We start from the raw sequence: 24,818 nt of genomic DNA on the forward strand, positions 1-24,818 counted from the left end.
CCCTTCAGGAGGATCGGGGAACTAAAACGGGGTAGTTTTGGACGCAACCTCTGCGCAGGACGTTCCAAACAATAAAACGCGTGCGTGTTCGCGGAAACGGTATAGCGAAATGCTTTTCGCTAAATAATTCCGTTGAAAAGGATCTTAAAAGATCCAATGGATACTTTCGGAACATCATAATGCTTAAAACGGATCAAACGATTCTCGTAGATGATAATATATAAATCAAATAGAAAGATAGAAAAGGATATTTTTGTAAAAGGATTTAAGTGGAAAATTGTCGCGTGTCCTTGGACGAAAATAAAATGGCAGTGATTTGCGGCGTTGATTACAGTAGAGATGAGTGACATTATCTTAAAACAAAAAAAAAAAACAAAAGGGTTGATATTTTGAAAGTATATATTTAAGAGCTACCATATTCTTATATTTTATTTTGTAGAAAAGAAAGGAAAAAGAAACGGCAGTAAAAATTGATATTGCGCTAAAATGGCATACTACACGCTCGTACGGAAAAAAATGTTGCCGACTTTACTCTAGGATAAGAAAAGTGCAAGGATCCTGCGCGGAGGGGCGAAAAGAAAAATAGCCGGTAAGCGTTAAATGGTATTTTATCGATCACCTCTCATCATGTCCCGCGATAATAATACGAGCTCGTCAATTTTCTAGATAAGATAATTCATTGTCGATTGATCGAATTCTCTTTGCGAGAGATGAGGTCGTACGACGGGGAGAGTAGTTCGACGGAGGACGACGACCGAAGAGAAAGTATACCATCCGAGGCGCATTTACAGCAAGGATCCTGGCAACGTTCCGCGTCTCACCCTACGTGGGCTTGGGAGCATCGTGCTGCTGTAAGCGCGTAACAATATACATATATTTCTATGTGCATTCGTAGATATTATTTTGGTTCGATCCGTCGAACAGCACCCATTGGCCCCGCCGTCGGCAGCGTCCCTCGAATCTATGTACTCGACCCCGGGAGTATCTCACCCGAGTGTTTCCGGTCCACCAACGAGTTACTCGAGCAGCGAACACCCAGCATCGGCAGCAGCGGCAGCAGCAGCGGCAGCTGCTGCCCAGGCTGTTCCAGGACGACGAACTCCTTTGGGAGCCGTAGGTCTCGGTGGATTTTATTTTCAACAGCAACCGCAACCGCACGCTTCCTCCAGTGCACTGTCCGACGAAAATAGACCCGATCACGAGAGGTAAATTAAAAGAAACGATTCCATTATTTCTCTCTCTCTGTTTTATAAAAGTTTATTCCATGATCATTTAATTTGTCATCGTAGACCGGGAGCATCCAGGCTCAATTGTCCGCCAAAATCAAAGACCACGCGTCAAGGGAAAAGCGTCCGTTTGAATATAAATGCGAGGGAACGCAGAAGGATGCACGATTTGAACGACGCTCTGGACGAGCTACGTTCGGTCATTCCTTATGCACATAGTCCGTCCGTAAGGAAACTTTCCAAAATTGCCACCCTACTCCTGGCCAAAAATTATATTTTGATGCAGGGTAATACTTTTCCAATCGATACAAATCACTAGTCGTCCTTAACGTATACATATAATTTTAAAAATGATCGTAAGACGAATTATCGTACATTGCTTTTTGTTCTTAAACGAAGACGCGACACCAAAAGATATGGAAAATTTTAGGAAACGCGCTAGAAGAATTGAGAAGAGTCATAGCCGTGTTACAATCGCCACACGCTCACACCACGGCTTTGCCACCCACGCCTGTCTCCTACGATCTTCTTCAAGGATTCCCTGGAAAATTGTTTCAAGGCGTTCAGGAAATGCAAGGACTTCCTGCGGGTGATCCACAAGTTGTAACTGCAGGTGGCCCACCCACCGACGCTACCGTTGCCAGCGGAGAATCGAATTAATATTTTTTTAAACTTTCTCCTCGACTCTTTCATAGACACATATACATACTTACATATATACATAATACATGCGATCATTGATCAATCGGGACAGAATTCTATATATATTATAAATTAGATTTCATTTTTTGATATATCGAAATGATCTTTTGACTCGCGCGAACAAGTTGATCTCTTTTAGAATATATTCATTGAAAAAAGTAGCAATTATATAAATATATATAGATATAAAATAATATAATGATAAGATTACGCGAACGAAAGTATTAGTCGATAAGTTTTATTCGTTAGGCGAATTCTTCTAACGTAAATAATATTTCACAGGAGAAAGATGGCGAGAGAAAGGGAGAAGATCTATAATTCCTCTTGAATTTTGATCTAGGTAATGCGAGAGAATAATTTTTCAACGATGTTCGTTAAAAAATTGTTAAAGATTAATCGAGAGCACATCGAGGGTTGGGTTATACTATCGTTGATAGCCTTAAGACGAAAGTTAGCGAAAGTATATTAAATAATTAAGAATAAGAAGTATTTTCTAGTCCATGAAAAAAAAATCTAATCGAGCAATAAGACGACGTGCGTGATTTTGTCTTTTTTTGTCAAGGGAGAGAAATCATGCAGGACGATAAAAGAAAAGTTTCAAGTCCAGCCTGCAACACGATAGTCAATATAGGATGTGATATATGTCGAGGTATTCCAGTCCTAGAGTATATAAAGATATTAAATATTCATATACATACATATATATATATATATATACATATACATATAAATATAAATATAAAAATGCGTATAAATATATTTAATAATTCAAAGGAGCAGTCTCACACAGTTTACAGCTTATTTATATACGTAATATATTTACTAAGAGTCTCTATTACATATGTATTATATATTGTGCCAAAGGATGAATCTTTTTATTAATATCCTAAAACTAGCGAGCAATAATCGAAAAGAATTCTTGTCTGCGAATTTGTTATAGAAATCTTCATTAAACGACGTAATAAAGAATCAAATAAAAATAGTTTTCTTTATATATGTTTTATTAAGAGAGAGAGAGATATCGCTGGGCCTAAAATCCCTATCGGTAAAAAAGAATGCGAAAGGTAAATATCTACCTTATCGATAGGCACGGTACGATGTAGCCTAACGTAGTTCGATCATCGACTCGCGAGGAGCGTAATAGCAATTAGGAAATGATTGTGTCCTTCTCGAGCGATGAGTAATCGTTGCACCTGGCAAAACGTGACCTTTTCGCAATGTTACAGTTAAATAGATTGGCGCGAATCGCAAGTAGAAACAGTTGAGAGAGTTCGAACTGCGAGCATAAGTCGATCGTCTCGATGCGCGTAGATTAATTATTAAAGAAGTAAACAAACAAGAGGAAGTTACATACGTTCAACGGTAATCCACGCCCACGTCTCGAGTTCTCCCTAAGAGGAAAACATTCCACGCTGAAGAATTTCTCAAGTGGTTGTCGCGGGTGAGTTTCGAACGTTTCAAATATTTGACCACCAGAGGACACTCTGCGCTTCTTATCTGTCACCTGAATTTGTACCTGCGTCTTCGACCAATCGGACGTTCGACCCTGGGTCCTGCTGCCTTCCCCCTCCTCGACCTACTATAGCAGTCCCCAAGCATAGAGCTACGTAGTTCAGAAATTCCTGCACCGCAAGCGCGAAACGATCATCCATTATAACGTTCCCACGCTTCTATTCTTCTTCTCGCGATATATACGTGTGGTAAAAAAGTGTTAATCTCTCTGGAAAACAAGGAAACATCGTGGAATCTTTCGATTGAAACCAGGTGGGTCAAATAGAACGTTAAACGTAGCTAACGTAAGATGGACGGACAAAATGATGAGCTCTAATAAGAGCTCCAAGTTTGATCGAGAAATCGGCTGGCTACTCGATTATGGTTGGTCAGATCGGTAGAGGTCGTTTGTTCGAAATGGCCTCGGTCGACCCCGAGGACTCTGTTCGTTCCTTGGCGACGCCAAGAAAGGATAATTTATTCGGTTCGAAAATAACCAAGACACCTACTCGCTGACGCGACTCTTATCTTATCGGGTTTTACTCATACGCCCTTCTTTCTCGAACAGTCTTTCCAATTTCTTATCTTATTGAAAGCAAAGGTGTCCTCTTTAGCTCGACTTCTTTTATTTTTTTATTTTCTCCAAGATTAACGACCCTATCGAAGTCACGTCGTATCACGTGACATTTACGTGAATAATATCTCGTTGTTATAGATTCTTCCCTGGAACTACGATACTATTATAATACACGGCAAATCGATCATTATTTGGAAAGAAAGAAAAAATCGAGTCGAGTATGGGTTTTAGGCGAAAACGCGAATCTTATTGACGCTGATGCGGACCAGTTCAACGCTACGCGGATAACAAGCTATTAATATATATTTGCGTCGACGATGGAATTTGTAGCGCGATTAAATTTATCTGTTTGTGTATGTGTATACGATTTTCGAACGGGCCATTATTATTTTTTCCTTAGAGCCAATAGACATTCTCGACAAAGAATTCTTAAATATCTTAACGATCTAAATGAGATCTAAATGTGTTTTATCGTTTACGATAGAATATGGAAATACCATCGCGTTGCAACACTTTACATTTTCTTTTTTATGCATTCTTAGCCAATACTTTACGAAACTTTCCTAGATATTTTTATGATAGTTTCCTCGAACTAATTTTCCTCTTGTCGCGATTAGATTACCGAGTATTGTGTCATGTTTCTTTCCTTCTAATGAAAAAATCAGTTTTTCGTCGACAAACATTCGCCAAATTATTGACTCCCTTTAAATAATGAGACACTTTTCGAATTGCGAGTGTTGATTGTTATAGCTGCAATTACGTCTGACGAATGATCACGCGATAACTCGTGCATTGCTATACGGAAGAGTATGTACAACTATCGCGGATGATTGCAAATGAGCGTTTGAAAATGCACACAAGATAGGAGGACGTAAATGATTACGAGAGATATCTACCTGGAATCTTCCATTTCGTCTAACGTTCTTTACAATTTATGTATTTCTAGCTTGCACAGGAGCAACCGATTTTTCGATAACACAAACTCGTATATATAAATATGTATTTATCAAACATAAATATTAATATCTCTCTGGAGTAAATTTATCTTTGTTTCTTCTTTCTTATTCGCGATGCGCGTCATCGTTGTCTTCGTTGTTAAAACAATTTACATCGTGCGCTTAGCGCTGAATTTTTCTCCATGAGTTTAATCGGCGACGTTTTACTTAAATATTCCATATTCCATTGAACAGACGTCTTAAGATAAATTCCTTGCCTTTAAATGGACAGTATAGCGTTGGTTACGCAATAGCAAGGTCAGTGTCCAGAGCGCGGTGATCTATTTTTAAGCGTGGAAAGCGCATTGAAAGCTCCTCCTGCGAGTGTACGCAACCGACGACGGGGTATCGAGATTGCGAAATCGGTCGAACTCGCGAGAAATGACGGCCAAGGTGCCAACGTAAACATTCGCGTTGCACGTAGCATCCATCCGAGTTCAGGAGGATCCATATGTTCGTCTTTGTTGCATTCATAATAATAAAGAAAAATCTTGGCCTTATTTCAAAACGATCGACCTACCTGCGATCATTTTTTTTTTTCTAAAACGTCATTCTAACGTCACTATATATAATGTTATGCAGTACGGGTGTGGTGTATCGGTTTACGAGTTTAAATTCGCAATCAATCAGACGGATGGCGCCAATCGTAGAATTCTCTTTCCTCGGGTGTTCTTCCTTACCCGACTTTTTCAATTTCTATCGAAGATTAAAGACCAGACACGATTTATGATTTTTCGAATTGTAGACAATTTCGTTCTCGCGAAGTTGAAACTTCTACCGGAGATCATCGAGCTCTCGGGTCTGGAACGTTTGCTCAGGAATGAATACAGAGTGGAAGAGCCGGTTCTTCCCGAGGTGAACATTGAATCTTGCATTCCGCTACTATCGTTCTATTGTTGGGTTCATTGTCGAGACTAGAAAAGACGTACGTATCGTAGAAATTAATGTGAGAGCGTTTGTCGTAACACGTTGACCTGTCTTAAGATTCCATGCCTGGATTACGTTTTCTACGTAATATTTATTTATAAGAATTGCAATACGATCTACCTATTTCTATTCCGTTCGCGTATTCGTCAACATTGCCGTTGCATAGATCGTCGTTAGAGAATATTACATAAATTGTACCAATCTTTTACATCTCCGTTTTCGAACGAAGTCTTACGTAACGTTTATTTTATTTGCGATCATTACATTTTTTTTGTTCGTCGTCGTCATCTCATTTATCGTTAAAATCTAACAACAAAAATATAACATTGTATTTACCGGAATAGGAAATAATCGCTAGGAGCTGGCTGCAAATGATAAGAACGTAGTCAAGAACGCTGACTATGTTCAGTTTTAAACGAATAGCAGACGTAATTTTATACGTGATAGCACTTTAAACGAATAAGGGAATTAGCAAAGCGATCTACCGGGTGTCAAAGTCCATCGATGATTCTCTTTTCTCTTTTCGCTCGTTACTCGGGAGGAAAAAGAACCGTTTAGATTGCGTTGGCATCTGAGACAAAGCAAATATGTTCTTCTTGGAAGGTGGAACGAGAGATGCAAATATGTGTGCGACGATAAGGAATAACAGAGGAGACGATAAAAATGATGTTTATGAAAAGAAACGAGAGTGACGATGTAATAACGAATAAGTAACTTTTATAATCGATTTTCAACGCACATAATAAGAATGATTACTTTTCACTCGTTATTTTGTCTTCTTCTTCTTCTTTTTTATCATCTTTTCTCAAATCGATTTTCGATGCTAAAAATAATCCAATTGAATTCGAACCATTCGATCTTAGGTAATTTTCAATGACTGAGAAACGGATAGCAAGGATCATCGACACGAAGGATTTTTCTGTAGAAGAAACAAATACGATTCGTTATACGAGACGTTAGTTAGGTTTCGTAAGTTTGCCTCCAACCACGATGATATATCGGTCTCCGAGTAAGTTCCAAGTAAGAACAGACGGTTAATACGGCTTTATTTAGAGATTCAGAAGTAATATGATTTTCAAAAGTACATAAGTATACGTACACTCCTCGTATGGTCACGAAAATGTTCCTACCCACGATTTACGTGCATACTTTTGTACCGAAAAAAAAGAAAAAAAAAAAGAAAAGGGATAGAGAGAAAGGATGAACCCTCGTAGAAGAAGACCACCTGTGCTTTTGGATCACGCCGACACAGGAGGAGTAACTTTACCTGCTCGGAGGATTTTCAACTTCGTTTGAGAGATTTTGGAAGATCCGAACAAAGGATCCAGCTGCCTGCTCTCCTCGTTATTAGATGCCCTAAACTTTTTTTTAATACCACCTCCCCTTCGACATTTCTTTTTCAGACTTGTTTTTTCTTTTCAGGACTTCTTAATATTATTTACCGACTTTATACCTTCAAATGCGTTCGTTCTATCATCGAGTTTTTCAAAGGAAGTTTATTTACGAAATGTTTTTCGAAAAATATGTGAACTTATTTAGCTCGATTTATGTTATTTTTATGATTAAAATGAAAATCACGATTGATAAAGGGGTAAATGAAGTCGAGCGAATCTAAAATCCAATTTGATAAGACGTGTACGTGATCATTGATATCGTGTTCGTTGGATTCGATATTATGTCGCCTCGTTGAACATTTCTTAAATCGTCGAAAAAATGCGAAAAGAGCTCCCGCAAAAACGGATGAAATTTCATTCGATACCACGATACGCTCGTCGTATATGCGTACCAGCTATAGAATTGATTTCTTTTTTTTTTATTTTTTTTTCATCTTATACTTTTTACAACAACAAAATTAATAAACGAACGCCATATTGCTTAACGATCAGTGCATGTATCACAGATAGCATCTTATCGAAGACATCTTTTGTATTATCAGTTGCTTATTATTATTATTATTATTATTTCTTTTTTGTTATATTTTTTTCCTTTCTTTTCGTCAATAATTATCTTGTTGATACATTTTCAAGAAACTCTAGAGTATTTTTCACGCAAGAAAATCTACTTTTATCTTATCTCTTCTAACAAACGCAGTTTAAAGATCGTGCAATTTATTTTGCTTTGAAAAAAAGACAAAAAGAAAGAAAGAGAAAAGAGAAGAAAAGGAAAAATATGAAAAGTTGAATGAACTTTGCTTCCTACGATCGTAGTTGTTAGTTAATATGAAATCGATCGTGCGTTAAAAAGGAAGAAAAAAAAGAGGATAGCCTTTCTTTGTGGTAATTCGAAGCTTTATCCTTCGAGGTGCTTCTTCCCATAGTCTTATATTTTATTCTTTTTCTATTCCTTTCTCTTCTTACTAAAAATAAAATACAAAAGGGGAAAGAAGAAAATCCAAGATCCTACACTTCCTGCATAACATCTTGCATTCGCTCAAACCATGATAGGGATTATCCTGTAAATCGTGTTTTAAATCAAAGCGTTTCATTTGAATGAGTTCATAAACTGTATGCATCGTGAATCGTAAAATCATGATTTTGTATATTTCTGCTCACCAGGAAGTCATTATTATCGACATTTCTTATCGTAGGTTCGCGATAACTCGGTGGGTGGCTTTTTCTCCGCGCAACGAGCCCGAATTGTTCTTCCACGTACAAACGTATAATTGATACGCAATATTTTTATATATTTTATCGTTTGTTTTTTTCTTTTTAGCGGAGGATAAGAACCAAGATGAAAATCCCAGCAGCTTTGCTGCTGACCATCGTCCTGTGCTTGTCCTTGTCCGCGACAAGGACTGGTGCAGCTTTGGAATCAAACTCAAATTTGCCCAATGAACTTCTTCGAGAGAATCATCCTACGTCGAGCGAATCGTCGGATAAGATTACAACGATCGTTCCAAACGTGGTCGACAAGAAAATCATATTACCGAAATACGCGAAAGAATTTACCAATCTGAAGGATGTACTTCTTCAGGAGATTCATACCTTGGACGAGGACGAAAATAATCGTCAACTTAATGTCGTTCTTCCAAATGTTAGTATTTCCTAAAGAATAATATTCGTTAGGAATATTCATTAAGTTTTATTCTTTTATATTTTTTGTAGGCTTCGGAAAAGTTAAAAAAGGGAACAACTACGAAAAAGTCGATTAAATTGTCGCCGTTCGATTTAATCGGAAAATTAAACGAGAAAATGAATAATACGGAAACTAAAGAAGTCGAAGATTTAGGATACGATGCAAGTTACTATGGTCGGAAGCACGATAATGCTGCCAATAAGAACGAGGATATTGATAAAACTGGAAATGCATTTGAATACGACGAATATAATATCGAGGATGATATCGACGATGAGGACGATGACGACGACGACGACGACGACGACGATGACGAGGACGTTGACAACCTTAACGACGACAACGACGACGAAGGAAATCTTATGACTCAATGTCCCGAATATTGCAAATGCGTCGCACAATACGTCACTGCATCAACCGCTACGTATGTTTCATATATTTGTTCTTTTTCTTTATTTATCGGTAAATAATCAGGAAGGCAAAATGAAAATAACGATATTTTTCTTTGGTCGCGTAAATGCAGGTGCACGAAACTCGTGGAAGGACAAGTTTTTGCTCCTGGTACAGCCAGTTTACGAATCGAAAATGCCGGAGAGATTCGTCTTGGTCCTTACGCATTAAAATCTCGAGGACTGCAACAACTGGAGAATATCAAGATCACGGATACTCGTATCGTCGATCTCGATCGTACCGCATTCGACGGTACTTCCTTACTTTTCGCCATCAATCTGACGAGAAACGCGCTTCAAGACATCCATCCTCAAACCTTCCAAAATAATTCGCAGCTTAGTCACTTGACCATCTCCGGTAATCCCTTGAAACATGGTCAATACTTCAAAGGAACGAAACATTATCTCTTCGACGCTCCTACCGTCACCGAGCTCGTATTTTCTAACAACGGTTTAACCAAATTGCCGCGTACCGCATTCCAAAAGATGCAGAGCTTGGTCTACATCAATTTAAGTGGAAACAGATTGAAGGAAATCGAGAAGACTCTCTTTGATCCGTTGAACGCTTTGGTAGATTTGGATTTGTCCAATAACAACTTGAACGAAATCCCGGCCGAACTTTTCGATAACAGCGATTTGGAGGTTCTTCGCGTCTCTGGTAATTTTTTCTCTACTAACATCATTCCCGTTGGTAAATCACGAACAAAAACTGACGTTGATTTTTGTCACCTTTTCCAGGAAACAATTTAACGACTTTGGCTGTTATTAAAGCTTCCGAATTGAGAACGTTGGATGCAGCTAGAAACAAGATTAAGGCTATAGCGAAAGACGACTTATCCAACGTGTCACTTTTGGAACAACTAATTGTTAATTCGAATGGAATGAAGAGAATACATCAACACGCGTTCTTGAATCTTGAACAATTGACTTATCTCGATGTTAGCAACAACAAGTTGACTTCTTGGACCGAACATCATCTCAGGAACAATCCGAGATTACAAATTTTATTAATGAACAACAATCCGGAAATAAAAATCTTGCCTCTTTTCAAGACTACTGGTCTTGAATATGAAACGTACAGCATTTATCGTTTCGAATGCGCTTATTGCGGTTTGGAAGACTTGCATCCTCAAACTTTCGACGAGATGCCGGCTTTAAACAAATTGAATTTATCTTTCAATCGTCTTTCCACTTTACCTTCCGGTGTTTTGAAGTACCTCACTTCTCTTCGGGAGTTGGATATCTCTAATAACAGGATAGAAAAGTTGGAAGATAATATGTTCCGCGGAGCTGTTTCCTTGACCAAAATCAACCTTTCTGGCAATCCCTTGATGTCTTTGCAAGTTACTCCATTTTTGGCAACACCTTCGCTCACGAAACTCGACGTTAGCAAGTGCGAATTGGAAAGAGTTTGGAGCGAAGCTCGAGTTCCTTTGAAGAGCCTCAGGTAATAAATCCTAGAACAATAATTCTATTTGCATTCTATTTAAGAAATATGAAAGTTCCTGCTCAACTCGTTCAATTTTGATTTACGGATTATTAGATTCCTGTCGGTTCGTTTCAATTTACTGCGACGAATCACTTTGGAAGAACTCAATGCAATGCCGAAACTTTCAGCCTTGGATTGGTCACGTAATCCCTTGGACTGCGATAAAGATTTTAACACAGCTATTCAGTGGTTGACGAATCATGGCATTACCCCTATGGAAACGCGCACGTAAGATGCCATTTCATTTGTATCGATTCGCCGAATCGATTTTTTCTTTATTCAATTTGTTGAATTCTTTTGAAAAAGGCACAGTATTTACGGCGATAACATGGATTATTCTGACGCGGATGGCATCACGCAATGGAAAGATCTAGCAAAGACTGTTTGCGATGGCGTCGAAGATGGACCACCATCTAGGAAGATATCCGTTCCCTTAGAACCAATGATCGACTCGGAGGAACTACGCGGTGACGTAGAGAACACGAATACTCTTATAAGTGGAGATCGCGAAGATGACGAGGTACGTCGACAAAATTGTTCTTTTTTTAAGGAGGTCGAAACATTTAACGTATTTGTAAATTAAGAAAATTTGCATATGTTTATATTTTGTCACCGATATTATTCTTTTTGTTCTTCAGGATATTTTAAAACCGTTCGATCATTTTACGCAATCGGACGATGACGTTGAAAGAGCATGGGAACAGAATCAATACACGGAATACGGAGATTACATCGTTGAGTCATCGAGTTATCGACCATGGTACAGTACTGCACTTTGGCCTATATTAACTATCATCGTGGTGACGTTAATACTTCTTTTGTTGATCGCTCATGTGGCCATCACCGTGGCGAAACGCCGTGGTCGCGGCCGTGGTCCGGTTATCAGACCACCCATGATTCTTCGTCAAAGTCTCGTAGATAATAAAAATTGTGGATTGGTTTACAAGCCACTTCAAGAAGAAATAGCAACTCCCCATATGCCTAAAAGGGGTAGCTTTTACTCGAGCAGTACTTTCCATTACGACAAGATCGTACCCGAGAGCGTTTAAATTTATTAATGTTTCTATTCGAATAAAAAAGGACTAATTTAAAATTTAATCGATGAAAACGGGTGGAATAATACGAGCGATAAGACGAACATGAAAAAAAAGAAATAAGGGTGATATGTTTTTTTTTATAAATTTATAAGCGTTTTTATTAAGCACATCATAAGTATTCTTCTACCGATCGAATTAATTCCGTCGTGAAAATAATATCGCGATATAAAGAACGATTCGCGAATACTCTCAGTGCCTTTTAAGCATTTCTGCTTTAAACATTTTTGTATTATCCAGTATTTACAATCGTAACTATAAAGAGAAATCGATCAATCCTGCAAATGAAGGATTATTGAACGAACAGATGTATTTTTAGGAAACCGACAATATTTTGTCTTTCGATAAACTACCATGGTTATCGAATTATTCGATGGGAAAAATATAAGTACAAGAAATGTTTGGGAAGCGTTTGATGTCCATGATTAATTAATTATTATATATGTATATTTAATTAATAGCGCATACTAATTATTTTTAATGTATCCAGTTTATCGCATAACAAAGAGAAAGAGAGAGAGAAAGAGAAAGAAAGAATTAATGCAAGCTCGAATCCGAAACGCTGTAACAGTATGTTTTTCTTTTTGAAGCTTGCAATTTGTTAATCACTTTAACAAAAATTATTTGATACAAATCACAAAAGAGAACAGCTATCGTAGTACGATATTAAAACTAACATCTATTAGAACAAATGAGTTATACCCTAATGCGCGCTACCATATTCTGTAAATAATATATAACGTTTTAATAAAAATTGAAATAAATTAAAATATATTCCCAAAATAATTTTTCTCCTCGCGATTTTATTTTCTTCTAATTTAAATGTTAATAGTTATAAGATTTAATAAGATATCTCATTCCTATTATGTACTTCAAAATAAATAACAATATGTAATAGGAAAGATCTCGGACGATAAGCAAACAAGGATGCTTACATAATTCTCGTGTCACGTTCGATGCGATGAAAACATGCATATAACAAAATATTAGTAAGCGTTTTATCTTTACTTAAAAAATCGTAACGAAAGAAATCATAGATTCGTGTTTGATACGTCCCTGATATGAATAAAATTACGCGGGTCGAATCTTACGCAAGACATATTACTAACAAGTGGAAGGCAATGAACAGAGAAAACAACCAACAGGTCGAACAGCAGTCGTTGGAAAGTCTTCTTAACTAACAGACACATATGGTGTGCGATTCTTCGTTATTATAATTTGTTTTATTCCTCTCCTTTTTTTTTACTTTTTTATTAAAAATTCATTCTCGAAGATATCAATTAATATTTATTCCGTCGTTTGTTCTTGACTTTTGAAAAGATGCTTCCAAGAAGGCGAGTCGTCGAGCTGCTTCAAGTTATTTCCTCGCAATCGTAAGTTGTATTTGATTATTGATTAAAGAACTTGGTACGATCTATCGCATTGCATTGCATTGCACCGATCATTTACAAATGAAAGAATTTTGTGAAAGGTAATACGATTTAAAAAAAAAAAAAACAAATATTATTTCGACATCGTCAGATGCAGATGTCCAGCGCATGGAAATCCAGGAGGAATTGCGCCAATAATCGAACATGGAAAAACTCGTAGCACCACAGCCAATACGATTCCATCGAAGGAATACGCGTTCGAGGTGAATTTAAACAATCTACAATTGTAATCATTTGTTTATTTCATTGAGCCAATTTCTTCGCAACGAGCAAAAATAACAAGATCGATCGTGCCATGTAGAATTGTGCACAACGAACGTTTTGATTTCGTAAAGAAGATTGATATGGTTATAACAGTAAATAATTATGATAAATTTATGATATCAAACTATACAAACAAAATGAATGAGATAAGGCAAGAATAATCGACGTTTATCTTCATTTCAAATGATAGATTATAACATAATATTGATATTCTCTCATACAAAGTCTTTCTCAACGTTTCAAAACGAACATTTGTTAATGATTAACATTAACGTACGATCAAATAATCTGTTTTTTTTCTAATATTTAAATATTCATTTCAGATGGCGTGTTCGACCGTCCGTTATGGCATCGGAGTTACAAGAGAATTGGGTCAAGATATTCAGAATTTAGGCGCAAAGAAGATATGTTTGATGACCGATTCGAATTTAGTCAATCTTCAACCGGTTAAAACTGCGATCGATAGTTTGACTAAATACGGGATCGAATTTGAAGTGTACGATAAGGTTCGAGTTGAGCCTACGGAAGGGAGTCTTCAAAATTCGATAGAATTTTCTAAACGAGGAAAATTCGACGCTTTCGTTGCGGTATGCGGTATAATTTATAATATTGTCCGTTGAAAATTCGGTGAGAAATATATATATATTATTTTTATCGCACAGGTTGGAGGTGGGTCGGTAATGGACACGTGCAAAGCTGCTAATCTTTATAGCAGTGATCCTAATGCCGACTTTTTAGATTACGTTAATGCACCGATAGGAAAAGGAAAACCAATTTTAGTCAGTTTAAAACCACTTATTGCAATACCAACGACAACGGGTACAGGCTCAGAGACCACCGGTGTGTCCATCTTCGATTATCGACCTCTCAAGGCCAAAACTGGAATTGCAAACAGGTGATAGTTTAATATATATATACACGAGTTTAATCTAACATTAATTATTACATTTATTTTGTTATTTTTTGTTTTTCTAAATAGAGCTCTGAGACCTACCTTGGGTCTTATCGATCCAAAACATACGTCGAGTTTACCGCAAAAAGTTTGCGCTTATTCCGGCTTCGATGTACTTTGTCATGCTCTGGAATCGTTTACAGCAATACCGTATACGGAAAGAACACCTTGTCCACCGAATCCGATCCTACGACCAGCATATCAAGGTAGCAATCCTATTAGCGATGTATGGGCCAGATATGCTTTGCAAGTAATGCGCAAGTAAGAATTCAATTATTATTTTACGCTTCAAATTATTTTATTTGTCTCTTCTTTATAATATTATTATTTTTTTCTTATATATTTGAGGTATTTCGAGAGAGCAGTATATAACGAAGATGATCTCGAAGCTAGAAGTAACATGCATTTAGCTAGTACCATGGCTGGTGTTGGTTTTGGTAACGCTGGTGTCCACCTTTGTCATGGTCTTTCATATTCTATAAGCGGTAACGTTCGTAATTTTCAACCCGAAGTGAGTTCTTGTTAATTATTTGAATATATCAAACGACGTAGGAATTATATTATAAGGTTTTGTTATCAGGGATATACCAAAGATCATCCTATAATACCTCACGGTCTCTCAGTTGTTATCTCGGCACCAGCCGTTTTTTCTTTCACCGGAATTGCCTGTCCAGAAAGACATTTAGAAGCTGCTGAATTGTTAGGAACTGACGTTAAAGGTGCGAAACGAGCTGACGCTGGACAAATTTTAGCAGACACCGTTAGAAAGTATATGCGCGTAATGAAAGTGGAAAATGGTTTGACGGAACTTGGTTTCAAAAAAGAGGATATTAATACTTTGGTTAAAGGAACTTTACCACAGGTAAAAATAATTTTCTTCTTATTGATTTTGTATCTGTCGATAATTTAAACAAGGAAATGAAAATACACTTCGGAAATGTTACGAGAGTATGAGTGATTTATTGGTCACCATACTTGATTGGTTATTACATACATAACAATTTCGAAGATTATACATTCGTTAAATCGTTCACATCGCAAGTTATTTTTGAGACAGAGCCGTATTGTATTATCTTATTTTTATAAATTTGAAACAATTGTATCTTCCTTTATAGCATCGGATAACAAAATTGGCGCCACGTGAACAATCGGAAGAGGATCTAGCGAAATTGTTCGAAAATTCATTTACAATTTATTAAACCAAGATGCTCTATCAATATTATATGCATCATACTTTTGTAATTTTTATACATGTTTATAAATTGTCACGAATAAAAAAGAAACTATCTTTGCAGATGATGGCAATAGCTGTTTCTTTATATGTGAATGTATATATATATATGTTCGTTGTACGATTAAATAGGATATAATTATAAAAATTAATTCTTATTATAATGCGATTACAATCGAGATATTTCCTTTTTAATATCGCACGTTGGAGAACTTTATAGTATTTAGAATAGTACAATTAAAAAAGTATTATTATAAATATTTATGATTGGAAAGAAATTAATATCTTTGCGCCTTACTTAATAATAATCAAACGAATCGAATAAAAGTGCCTCGATTTTCTTCGATCCGTTGATAGACATTTTATTTTGAAAAATTTTTATCTCATACACACACACAATATGATTTGTCTTTATAAAATTTATAAATAATTACCGCGAAAGTTTCGGACGCCTAAGATAATTATGACTCATTCGAAAGAATATATAATAATTTTTTTTGTAAAACTAGGATACTAATAATTTAGAAACTAGTTACTTATATGCAAAAATAGGAACTTATAATTTTATATGCGAATAATGTAGAACGTGGAAAAAAAATTCAAGATCATGCACGATTGGCTGCGTAGAAATATTGCTCCGTATAAGAAACTCGTACGAATAATAAACGAACAATAAACGCGAGGGACAATGGGTAGAGATATTTAAAAAATAAGTACATTTTTATGAGTGTATCAGTCTTATAAGAATGCCGCAAACATTTTAAATTTCTTTACGCCATTGTTAAATGAAATTTATCAATGTAAACTTTAACCTGCACGGGTATTGTTCGTTATTCGTACTTACGATGTATTTTTTCAATTAGCAAAACTAATTTCTCATTTGATCTACGAGCCGTGAAAAATTTTCAAAGTACAATAGATCCGATGAAAATAGATATTTTCGTCTACGTTATTCGATATATTATATCACATATTCTATACTTTTAAATTCAATTATAATATTAATAGTAATGATAATAATATTAATATTGACAATAATAATACTGAACATTAAGAACACGCATAAAATGCAAACATGGAGAGAGAGAGGAGACTTCGATCAACTTGCAAATAAAATTCGCAATATGATCACATCGATCACCGACGTTTCAAGTGTCTGATAATCCTTAAAAAGCATACCGTTACGAGCGCAACGGATAAGGACGTCGAGACAGTTGAAACTTTAACAGTTGATCTTGTATATTTTTATAAAAAAATAACGCAACATTTAATCAATGCCAAACATTTAAATAAATAACAAGTAAGAGTAAACTCACAATTTAGCGGTTAACGCTTCCATCGCGCGCTTTCGTCCATTTCTGTTCCACAAAACGTAAGGATGCTTACAACCGGAAACCATGCGCGCATTTAATTGAAACCAATGGTATTGCGTGGTATAATTTTCATCCGTAAAATGTTGGAAAAGATCGATTATTTGATAATGGTTGTCATCGACGTTCTTGCCGTTACTCTGGAGACTTTTATTTTCCGAACAGTTCAAACATCGGATCCAATTGTTGAAGGATAAAAGAGTTGATACCTTATTAACGTGCCCGTGCGAGGATAAATTTGCCAATGGTGGAATAGTGCAAATTTTGATTGCCGAGTTCGAGAAGGCAAATTTATATTTTAATACCTTTAACAAATTTCTCATATTCTTGATCAACTCGTACGAAGTATCACCGTTATAAATATCAACAGCTCCCAACATGATAACAATTTTATTCGAAATGCATTCGACCTCGTTCAATCTTTTGATGCAATCGATTATCGTTTGTCCCGATATGCATAAACCGCAATGTAGAGCCATATTTCCTGCTTGACGCCATACGGGAAGACCGAGATATCGTATGACCAGTTGTAGAAAGAAATCGTCTCCTATAAGCTGATGACTGAGAATAATCGGTTCATAAATCATTTTCTAGAAAAAAAAAAAACACCAACAAATATATCTTAGACAATATTTCATTTTCATTTATCGAAAGAAAGAATAGAATCATCGATACGAACCTCTTTTATTGTTTTACATGCTTCGATGACCACAATATTATTGTATTCGTTATTACGTTTTGTAGAGAGCCAATATTTATTACAATTTCCATCTTCTGTAATATATAAACTTTCATTATAAATGTTACATTTTTGTTAATAATATCTTCATTTCAATGCGGAATATATTTTACCTGAATCATACGAATACAAAGCTGCAGTTAATTTCTGATTTCCGTTTGTCGTAACATCCCGTCGTTTGTTATATATCGCGTTATCGTAGAACCAAACATTGTTTTTATCTTTATATTCTATTTTATTATTCGGGTTATCATTATTACGAGTAATATTATTGAAGTTTTTTGAATCAAACGGCGTAAAACGTTTGTAGTATTTTGACTGGAAAAAATAAAAATACAGTGCATTTACGGTAGATATGAAAAGAGATATCAAGTATAGATATTTCGATTGAATTAATTGTAAAATGAAATATTCATTTACCTTATTGGCCTTGTAATTTTCTTTTTGTTTTTGAATTAAATCAACTATATGTCTAATTTTGGGATCATTTACTAGCAACGTTTCCACCCCATCGGCCCTTTTAATAGTCTTCAATCCGTCTACTTTGTCTAATAAACCTTGTAAACTAGAAAATCCTAATCTTATGTAAGGTATTGGTTCCCCGACTATCTTTTCAAATTCATCTGAAAGTAAAAATATTTTAAGAACAAATGAAAGTGTCGACTTTGTAAGAACTGATGAAATACGAATAAAATGAAAATAGAATTATATAAACTATACTTACAATTTAAATGTTTTATTGGTATGCCTCCTTTTTGAGAAATTATGCAAGACTTTATTAGTGCGATAGTTTCTTCCATGTCGAAACATATTTTTAAAATATTTATATAGTATACATCGTGGTATCTTGCACTAAATTGAGCACAAGGAAGGAACTGAACTGTTCGACGATCGGACGAAGACTAAATCTCAAGCTCTACGAGAAACCTCATTAATTCTCTTAGGCGGTTAATACTTTCGTTTGAACTCGAACGTTCGATTCTTAGAATAGAAATTAGAATGTATAGAAAAACTATCGCTCGTATCTCGTAAACATTTTTTTTTCACCTATTGAGTAAAATTAAATTTAAATTATTGTATTTCACAATTTCGGTAACTCTCATTTAAGAGATATTCGAATGTGGAAATAAATTCAATTTGAAATAAATTATTTCATTAATATCTCATTGCTTAGATCGTTTTTAAAAGCTTACGATAAAATCGTATGGACAATTTTAGCATAGAAAACACGTGCCGGATACTTTGATCGTTCTTTTTACATTTCTAACAATTTATAATTAGCTGAAAGACCCACACAAAAGCTACAATATGTTATTTATCTATGTGATGCGTTGTCTTAATAGAAGACACTTAAAAAAAAAAAATAATAAACTTGAAAATATTATAATTAAAATGATTTCGTGTAATAAATCGATTCATCGAAATCTATTGTATATAAATTCGTACTATTTACTTTTCAATTATCTTTGCACACATTCGGAAAAGATTAATATTAATTAAAAATTACAAGTGTATTGAAAGAATAAAACATTCTTCGTTTACCGTCGTTCGAACGATAAAATTATGGCTGTCGTTGGCATAAATGGATTTGGTAGAATAGGAAGAATGTGTTTGCGAGCCCTTTACGAGAAAAACGTTCAAGTATAATCACTAAATCGTTCGAATTCGTTTATAAGCTTTTTATAATTTTACAATTACATAAGAAAAATTACAGGTAAATCTGATTAATGATCCTTATATTACGACCGATTATATGATATATCTTTTTAAATACGATTCTACTCATGGGATGTTCCCTCAACCTTTACTATGCGAAAATGGATTTATAGTTTTAAATGGTTAGAAAGTAATCATGTGTGTATTAAAATTATTTCAATTAAATTATAAATATTATATGTAAGAGAGAAATATAAATTTAGGCAAAAAAATAGCCACGTCGCAGGAGAAAAATCCTTCGAAAATAAAATGGAAGGAAAATAATGTAACGTACGTGATAGAAGCTACAGGAATATTTACAACATTGGAGAAAGCGAGTGTAAGTAAATTATGGCAAAAAGTTGTTTAGAGTCATGACTGATACAATTTGAAATACGTACTACGATGAAAATACTATGACTTACTATGAAGCTAAATATATATTCATATTATATTTAATTGTTCTTATATCATTTCTTATTCAGAATAAATTTAGAGTCTAATTATAAATGATATTTTCTTAGCTACATATCGATGGTGGAGCAAACAAAGTGATAATTACATCACCTTCTATCGACGCACCTATGTACGTTTACGGAGTTAATCATAAATGTTACGATCCTAAAAAAGGAAACGTGGTTTCAGCAGCATCTTGTACGACTAATTGTGCAGCCCCCATCGTTAAAATTATGAATGATAATTTTGAAGTTTTAGAAGCTATGATATCCAGCGTACACGCTGTTACAGCTACGCAGAAAACTGTAGATGGACCGATAAATAAAGTGCTGGATCATTAAGAAAATGATCTTTTAATTTTATTATATTAATACACGAATTATAATTATACTAAGCATATTATTTATTTTCAGTTATGGAGAGATGGAAGAGGAGCTTTTCAGAATATCATACCAACGTCTACGGGAGCTGCTAAATCGTTAGCCAAAATTATTCCCTCTCTCAAAGATAAAATATCTGCGATAGCTTTTAGAGTACCAACAGCTAATGTTTCATTATGCGATATGACGTTTAGGTAAATTGGAAATTTACAAGAAAACATCCTGTTAGATCTTGAACATTCAAATACGTTTTCAGAATCAATAAACCTACTACCTACGACGAGATAAAAGCAGTTATGCGTAAAGAGTCCGAAGGTGAATTGAAAGATGTACTAGGTTACACGGAAGACGATTGCGTTTCCTCCGATTTCAATCACACCATTTATTCCTGCGTATTCGACGCGAAGGCTGGCATTCCTCAAACGAGTACATTCATTAAAATTGTCGCTTGGTTCGTTTTATTTATCTAACATACATATAATTACTTTCATGTAAATTGAATATAATCTTAATTTCTTTTCTTTTTTTTTTGTTTTAGGTACGATAACGAATATGGTTACGCGCATCGTATCGTTGATTTAATAGTCTACATGTACGACGTTGATTCCGGTAAAATTTCTCCACCAATAAAAACTATTTCCGAGGATGACGAATAATCGTATGAATCGTTTTATCTTATTGTTATATGTATATTTGTTACGATTTGTTGTAAAGATGTTATCGAAGAAAAAATTAGAAAAAATTCTTCTCTGATACGAATTTCGTTTGAATACCGCGCTATTATATCGAACGTCGATAGTTGGCATAGACGGCCGAAAATAGTCGAAGATAAACGAATAATTGCGAACCGGTGGAAGGACTTACGGCGCATTCGCCGGAAGCGTGAGGCGGCTTATATTACTGTTTTTTGCCCTTCAAATGACACTGCTTCTGTGGTAATCGTTGTGCACGGATCTCGTTTTTCGAAGGTGAGTATATTTAAATATTTCCAATTTTACCGCCACTTTCCATTTAAACGCCCTAATTCAGATCATTCGTTTTCAATTCACATTGCTTCTTTCTTTTTTTTCATATTTTTTCAACGATCGATCGTACGATATTTTTTCCCTTCTTTTTTTTAATCGCGAAAGAATTCATCTTACCGGCGTCCATTGTATGGAGGACAATCTCGTTCATGAAAGACGAATGGCGGATGATGGTCCATCCATTATTGCATCTTTTTGTATTTCCATTATACGTGAACTTGTGCACGTAGGACACGCATCCGCTTACACGTAGACAAATCGCATATTTTCTTGGATGGTACGTGATGTCGTGGTATGGATGGTAAGATGACGGTTACTAAGAAAAAAAAATGGCTTTTTCGATATAATCTACGAATGTTCGGTTAAATAAAAAAGCGAAATATCTCGCTCGTGACGCATAGAATCTTCCAGAATAAAATTACTTTACTCTTGTTATCACAAATTCGTAATTTTAATTCAAGGTTTTTGTCGTATCTATCTGTATGATTTTTCTCTCTATTCGTTTTATAAAAATAGATTTTCTCTAGTGTTATAAAAGCATCTGCCCATTCTCAACGAAATATATAATACGTACATGTAAAAAGAAGAGATCAATATTTTCTCGAATCGTTTCAAAGCTTATCGGCACGAATGTCGTACGAATTGTCGAAATAACGACGAGGATCGTATTCGAGGTTATGTTTCAGGAATTTTTATATTCTGTCAATGTTAGTTTGACGTATGAAATAATCTGTTAATTTGGCATAAGAGATATCATTTAACGTCATTCATAGATTATAACGGAACTGATCGAGGTTACGTCAGCACTGAATGCTATTGCAATTACATATTTCATCTTGTTAATGTATTTGCGATTCATCGATTCGGTAACAAAATGCTATTTCCGACTTTTATCGATCCCTTAAAAAGGTCACATTCATCAGTTGTCAAGGGCATGCTCAAGGATTCGATAATTGTTCTTTAACCTTGTTCAACCTTCAAAACGCACCACCCACAATTTCATCTCTCGAAACTCTTATTGCAATCTTCGTTAATTTTTTATTATCGATCATTCCTGATTAATTTTTCCTTTTTTTTTGGACTTAACTTAAGCAAGAATGGCACAGAAATAATTGTGATATTATCTGATTTTGATTCGTTTCGAGAGATGCGTTCAAAAGTTAACTTCATATTGTATAATGTTATCCAACGATGTCTTATGATTAACGAATTTTCTCGTCAATTTTACAGTATTTGCAAAGAAGACAATATGAGCAAGATTGGTATCAACGGATTTGGTCGTATCGGCCGTCTCGTTCTCAGGGCCTCCCTTGAACGTGGTGGTCAAGTACGTAAAATATTGTTAAAGAGTATCAAGGTCCATTCAAAATTTTATACCAAAAAATATATTATTTTTTGTAACAGGTTGTCGCCATCAATGACCCCTTCATTGGTCTGGATTACATGGTATACATGTTCAAGTATGACTCCACTCATGGAAAATTCAAAGGCGAAGTCAAAATGGAAGATGGTTGCCTCGTTGTCAACGGCAACAAGATCGTTGTTTTCAGCGAACGCGATCCGAAAGCTATCCCATGGGCCAAGGCTGGTGCCGAATACGTAGTCGAGTCGACTGGTGTATTCACTACCATCGAAAAGGCCTCCGTACGTAAAACACATGTCTCATTTTAAACATATATTCGATCGAAACTTTTATTGTTGTTATATTTATTTCTGTTGTTGCTCGAACAGGCTCACTTGGAGGGTGGTGCCAAGAAAGTCGTAATCTCCGCACCCTCTGCCGATGCACCAATGTTTGTCGTTGGCGTTAATCACGAATCTTACGATCCAAGCAACAAAGTCGTCTCCAATGCTTCTTGCACGACCAATTGCTTGGCTCCTCTCGCCAAAGTTATTCATGATAACTTTGAAATTGTAGAAGGTCTCATGACCACCGTCCACGCCATTACGGCAACCCAAAAAACGGTTGATGGACCTTCCGGAAAAGTATGCTTATCGTTTAATATATATATATTTATATCTATTTTTTTATTTTGAAAACTCTCTCTCAACGAGTACCGTTATTTTTTGTAGTTGTGGCGTGACGGACGTGGCGCTGCCCAAAACATCATCCCTGCAGCAACAGGTGCTGCCAAAGCTGTTGGTAAAGTAATTCCAGCCTTGAACGGAAAACTCACTGGTATGGCATTCCGTGTACCGGTACATAACGTCTCCGTGGTTGACTTGACCGTTCGCCTTGGCAAACCAGCCAGCTACGACGACATCAAGGCTAAAGTTAAGGAGGCCGCAGAAGGTCCTCTTAAGGGTATTCTTGGTTACACGGAGGACGACGTAGTCTCCACCGATTTTATTGGTGACAACCACTCGAGCATCTTCGATGCTAAAGCCGGAATTCCATTGAACAATAATTTCGTTAAACTGATCTCGTGGTACGACAACGAGTTCGGTTATTCCAGCCGCGTGATCGATCTCATCAAGTACATGCAGTCGAAAGACAACTAATCTTTTTTTAGAGTTTTCATTGTCGTTTAAAACGTTCAATACTGACGTCGTTTTTCTCGTACGATCGCTTCTCTGCTGTTAATGAAAAAATTATACGGTAATTGTTATTAACGATCACAGTAGTTCTTCAGAGAGAAGTTTCAGAAACAACAGAAGTTATTTCGTCGATTTATGTAAGATGCTTCGTCTCGTCGCCCAGGCACAGTAGAACGATGAGATGATATTTAGGTGGTCATCATTTGTCGCGAATACAAGGTACAAATCAAAAATCCTAATAGAGCAGGCTCTAAATTTTATCTTATTGTTATTTAAAAATCAAAGGAGCCACCTTTCGTTCGAGTTAACAGTTAGCAAACGACGTTATAAGATGACCATAACTTACAATTAGAATTGTATCGCATTGGTATGATAAAAGCGCACGTAACATATCGTTCTTCAAATCCTCCTCCTCCTCCTTCTCCTTCTTCTCCGCCCCTTTTTTCTCTCTCCATTTTACTGTGCATCCACGGGTATCACATTTGTGATTTTCTCCCGATATGTCATTAATAATTATTTTTCATTCTCGCATTGAAACGAATAAAAGATTGTTACGAAAGTGAAATATACGTTTTCTTTACTCTTTCTACAGACCTTTTAGCTTCGAACATTATTAACTGACATCAAAACACGTCGACAATTAACATAAATAAATTTTATTTATCGATTTTCTATACGCTTGTCTCTTCAGTAATTACATATAGGATTTAAAA

The 24,818-nt window shown here is 35.7% G+C and overlaps 6 protein-coding genes across 9 annotated transcripts; 5 read left to right on the forward strand and 1 right to left on the reverse strand.

The window, feature by feature from the left end:
- Window positions 1-2,910, forward strand: LOC122523382 (class E basic helix-loop-helix protein 23). Its single transcript, XM_043645083.1, has 5 exons — window positions 1-589; window positions 667-851; window positions 925-1,205; window positions 1,290-1,513; window positions 1,657-2,910. Exons 2-5 carry the CDS (start codon window positions 711-713, stop codon window positions 1,884-1,886), a joined length of 876 nt encoding a protein of 291 aa, XP_043501018.1. The 5' UTR covers window positions 1-589; window positions 667-710; the 3' UTR covers window positions 1,887-2,910.
- A 195-nt stretch (window positions 2,911-3,105) lies between these two features.
- LOC122523383 (insulin-like growth factor-binding protein complex acid labile subunit) lies at window positions 3,106-12,795 on the forward strand. 2 transcript variants are annotated; one of them, XM_043645085.1, is made up of 8 exons: window positions 3,106-3,369; window positions 8,631-8,951; window positions 9,023-9,417; window positions 9,517-10,100; window positions 10,181-10,889; window positions 10,986-11,159; window positions 11,238-11,451; window positions 11,570-12,795. In XM_043645085.1, the coding sequence occupies exons 2-8, from the start codon at window positions 8,649-8,651 to the stop codon at window positions 11,978-11,980; spliced, it is 2,790 nt and encodes a 929-aa protein (XP_043501020.1). In that variant the 5' UTR covers window positions 3,106-3,369; window positions 8,631-8,648; the 3' UTR covers window positions 11,981-12,795. The 2 variants fall into 2 exon arrangements, with proteins under 2 accessions (XP_043501020.1, XP_043501019.1); XM_043645084.1 differs by lacking the exon at window positions 3,106-3,369 and adding an exon at window positions 3,502-3,692.
- A 333-nt stretch (window positions 12,796-13,128) lies between these two features.
- Window positions 13,129-16,262, forward strand: LOC122523385 (probable hydroxyacid-oxoacid transhydrogenase, mitochondrial). Of its 3 annotated transcripts, XM_043645086.1 has the most exons (9): window positions 13,129-13,218; window positions 13,346-13,398; window positions 13,547-13,658; window positions 14,043-14,306; window positions 14,382-14,614; window positions 14,699-14,932; window positions 15,020-15,182; window positions 15,252-15,533; window positions 15,787-16,262. In XM_043645086.1, the coding sequence occupies exons 1-9, from the start codon at window positions 13,216-13,218 to the stop codon at window positions 15,868-15,870; spliced, it is 1,428 nt and encodes a 475-aa protein (XP_043501021.1). In that variant the 5' UTR covers window positions 13,129-13,215; the 3' UTR covers window positions 15,871-16,262. The 3 variants fall into 3 exon arrangements, with proteins under 3 accessions (XP_043501021.1, XP_043501022.1, XP_043501023.1); XM_043645087.1 differs by having other exon boundaries at window positions 13,158-13,398; XM_043645088.1 differs by lacking the exon at window positions 13,547-13,658 and having other exon boundaries at window positions 13,159-13,398.
- Window positions 16,263-17,018: 756 nt separating this feature from the next.
- LOC122523386 (maternal effect protein oskar) lies at window positions 17,019-19,339 on the reverse strand. The gene is made up of 5 exons (XM_043645089.1): window positions 18,736-19,339; window positions 18,432-18,634; window positions 18,125-18,329; window positions 17,952-18,046; window positions 17,019-17,862 (listed from the first exon to the last, which is right to left on the reverse strand). Exons 1-5 carry the CDS (start codon window positions 18,809-18,811, stop codon window positions 17,215-17,217), a joined length of 1,227 nt encoding a protein of 408 aa, XP_043501024.1. The 5' UTR covers window positions 18,812-19,339; the 3' UTR covers window positions 17,019-17,214.
- Window positions 19,320-21,268, forward strand: LOC122523302 (glyceraldehyde-3-phosphate dehydrogenase 1-like). Its single transcript, XM_043644973.1, has 8 exons — window positions 19,320-19,334; window positions 19,533-19,652; window positions 19,726-19,849; window positions 19,931-20,046; window positions 20,231-20,488; window positions 20,576-20,736; window positions 20,799-20,993; window positions 21,081-21,268. Exons 1-8 carry the CDS (start codon window positions 19,320-19,322, stop codon window positions 21,196-21,198), a joined length of 1,107 nt encoding a protein of 368 aa, XP_043500908.1. The 3' UTR covers window positions 21,199-21,268.
- A 134-nt stretch (window positions 21,269-21,402) lies between these two features.
- On the forward strand, window positions 21,403-24,670 carry LOC122523389 (glyceraldehyde-3-phosphate dehydrogenase 2-like). The gene is made up of 5 exons (XM_043645095.1): window positions 21,403-21,510; window positions 22,798-22,894; window positions 22,972-23,211; window positions 23,299-23,553; window positions 23,641-24,670. The coding sequence occupies exons 2-5, from the start codon at window positions 22,817-22,819 to the stop codon at window positions 24,067-24,069; spliced, it is 1,002 nt and encodes a 333-aa protein (XP_043501030.1). The 5' UTR covers window positions 21,403-21,510; window positions 22,798-22,816; the 3' UTR covers window positions 24,070-24,670.
- Window positions 24,671-24,818: the final 148 nt, after the last annotated feature.

This window comes from Polistes fuscatus, unplaced genomic scaffold, assembly GCF_010416935.1.
Source record: "Polistes fuscatus isolate 324 unplaced genomic scaffold, CU_Pfus_HIC Scaffold6, whole genome shotgun sequence".
In the NCBI taxonomy this organism is placed as follows: domain Eukaryota; kingdom Metazoa; phylum Arthropoda; class Insecta; order Hymenoptera; family Vespidae; genus Polistes; species Polistes fuscatus.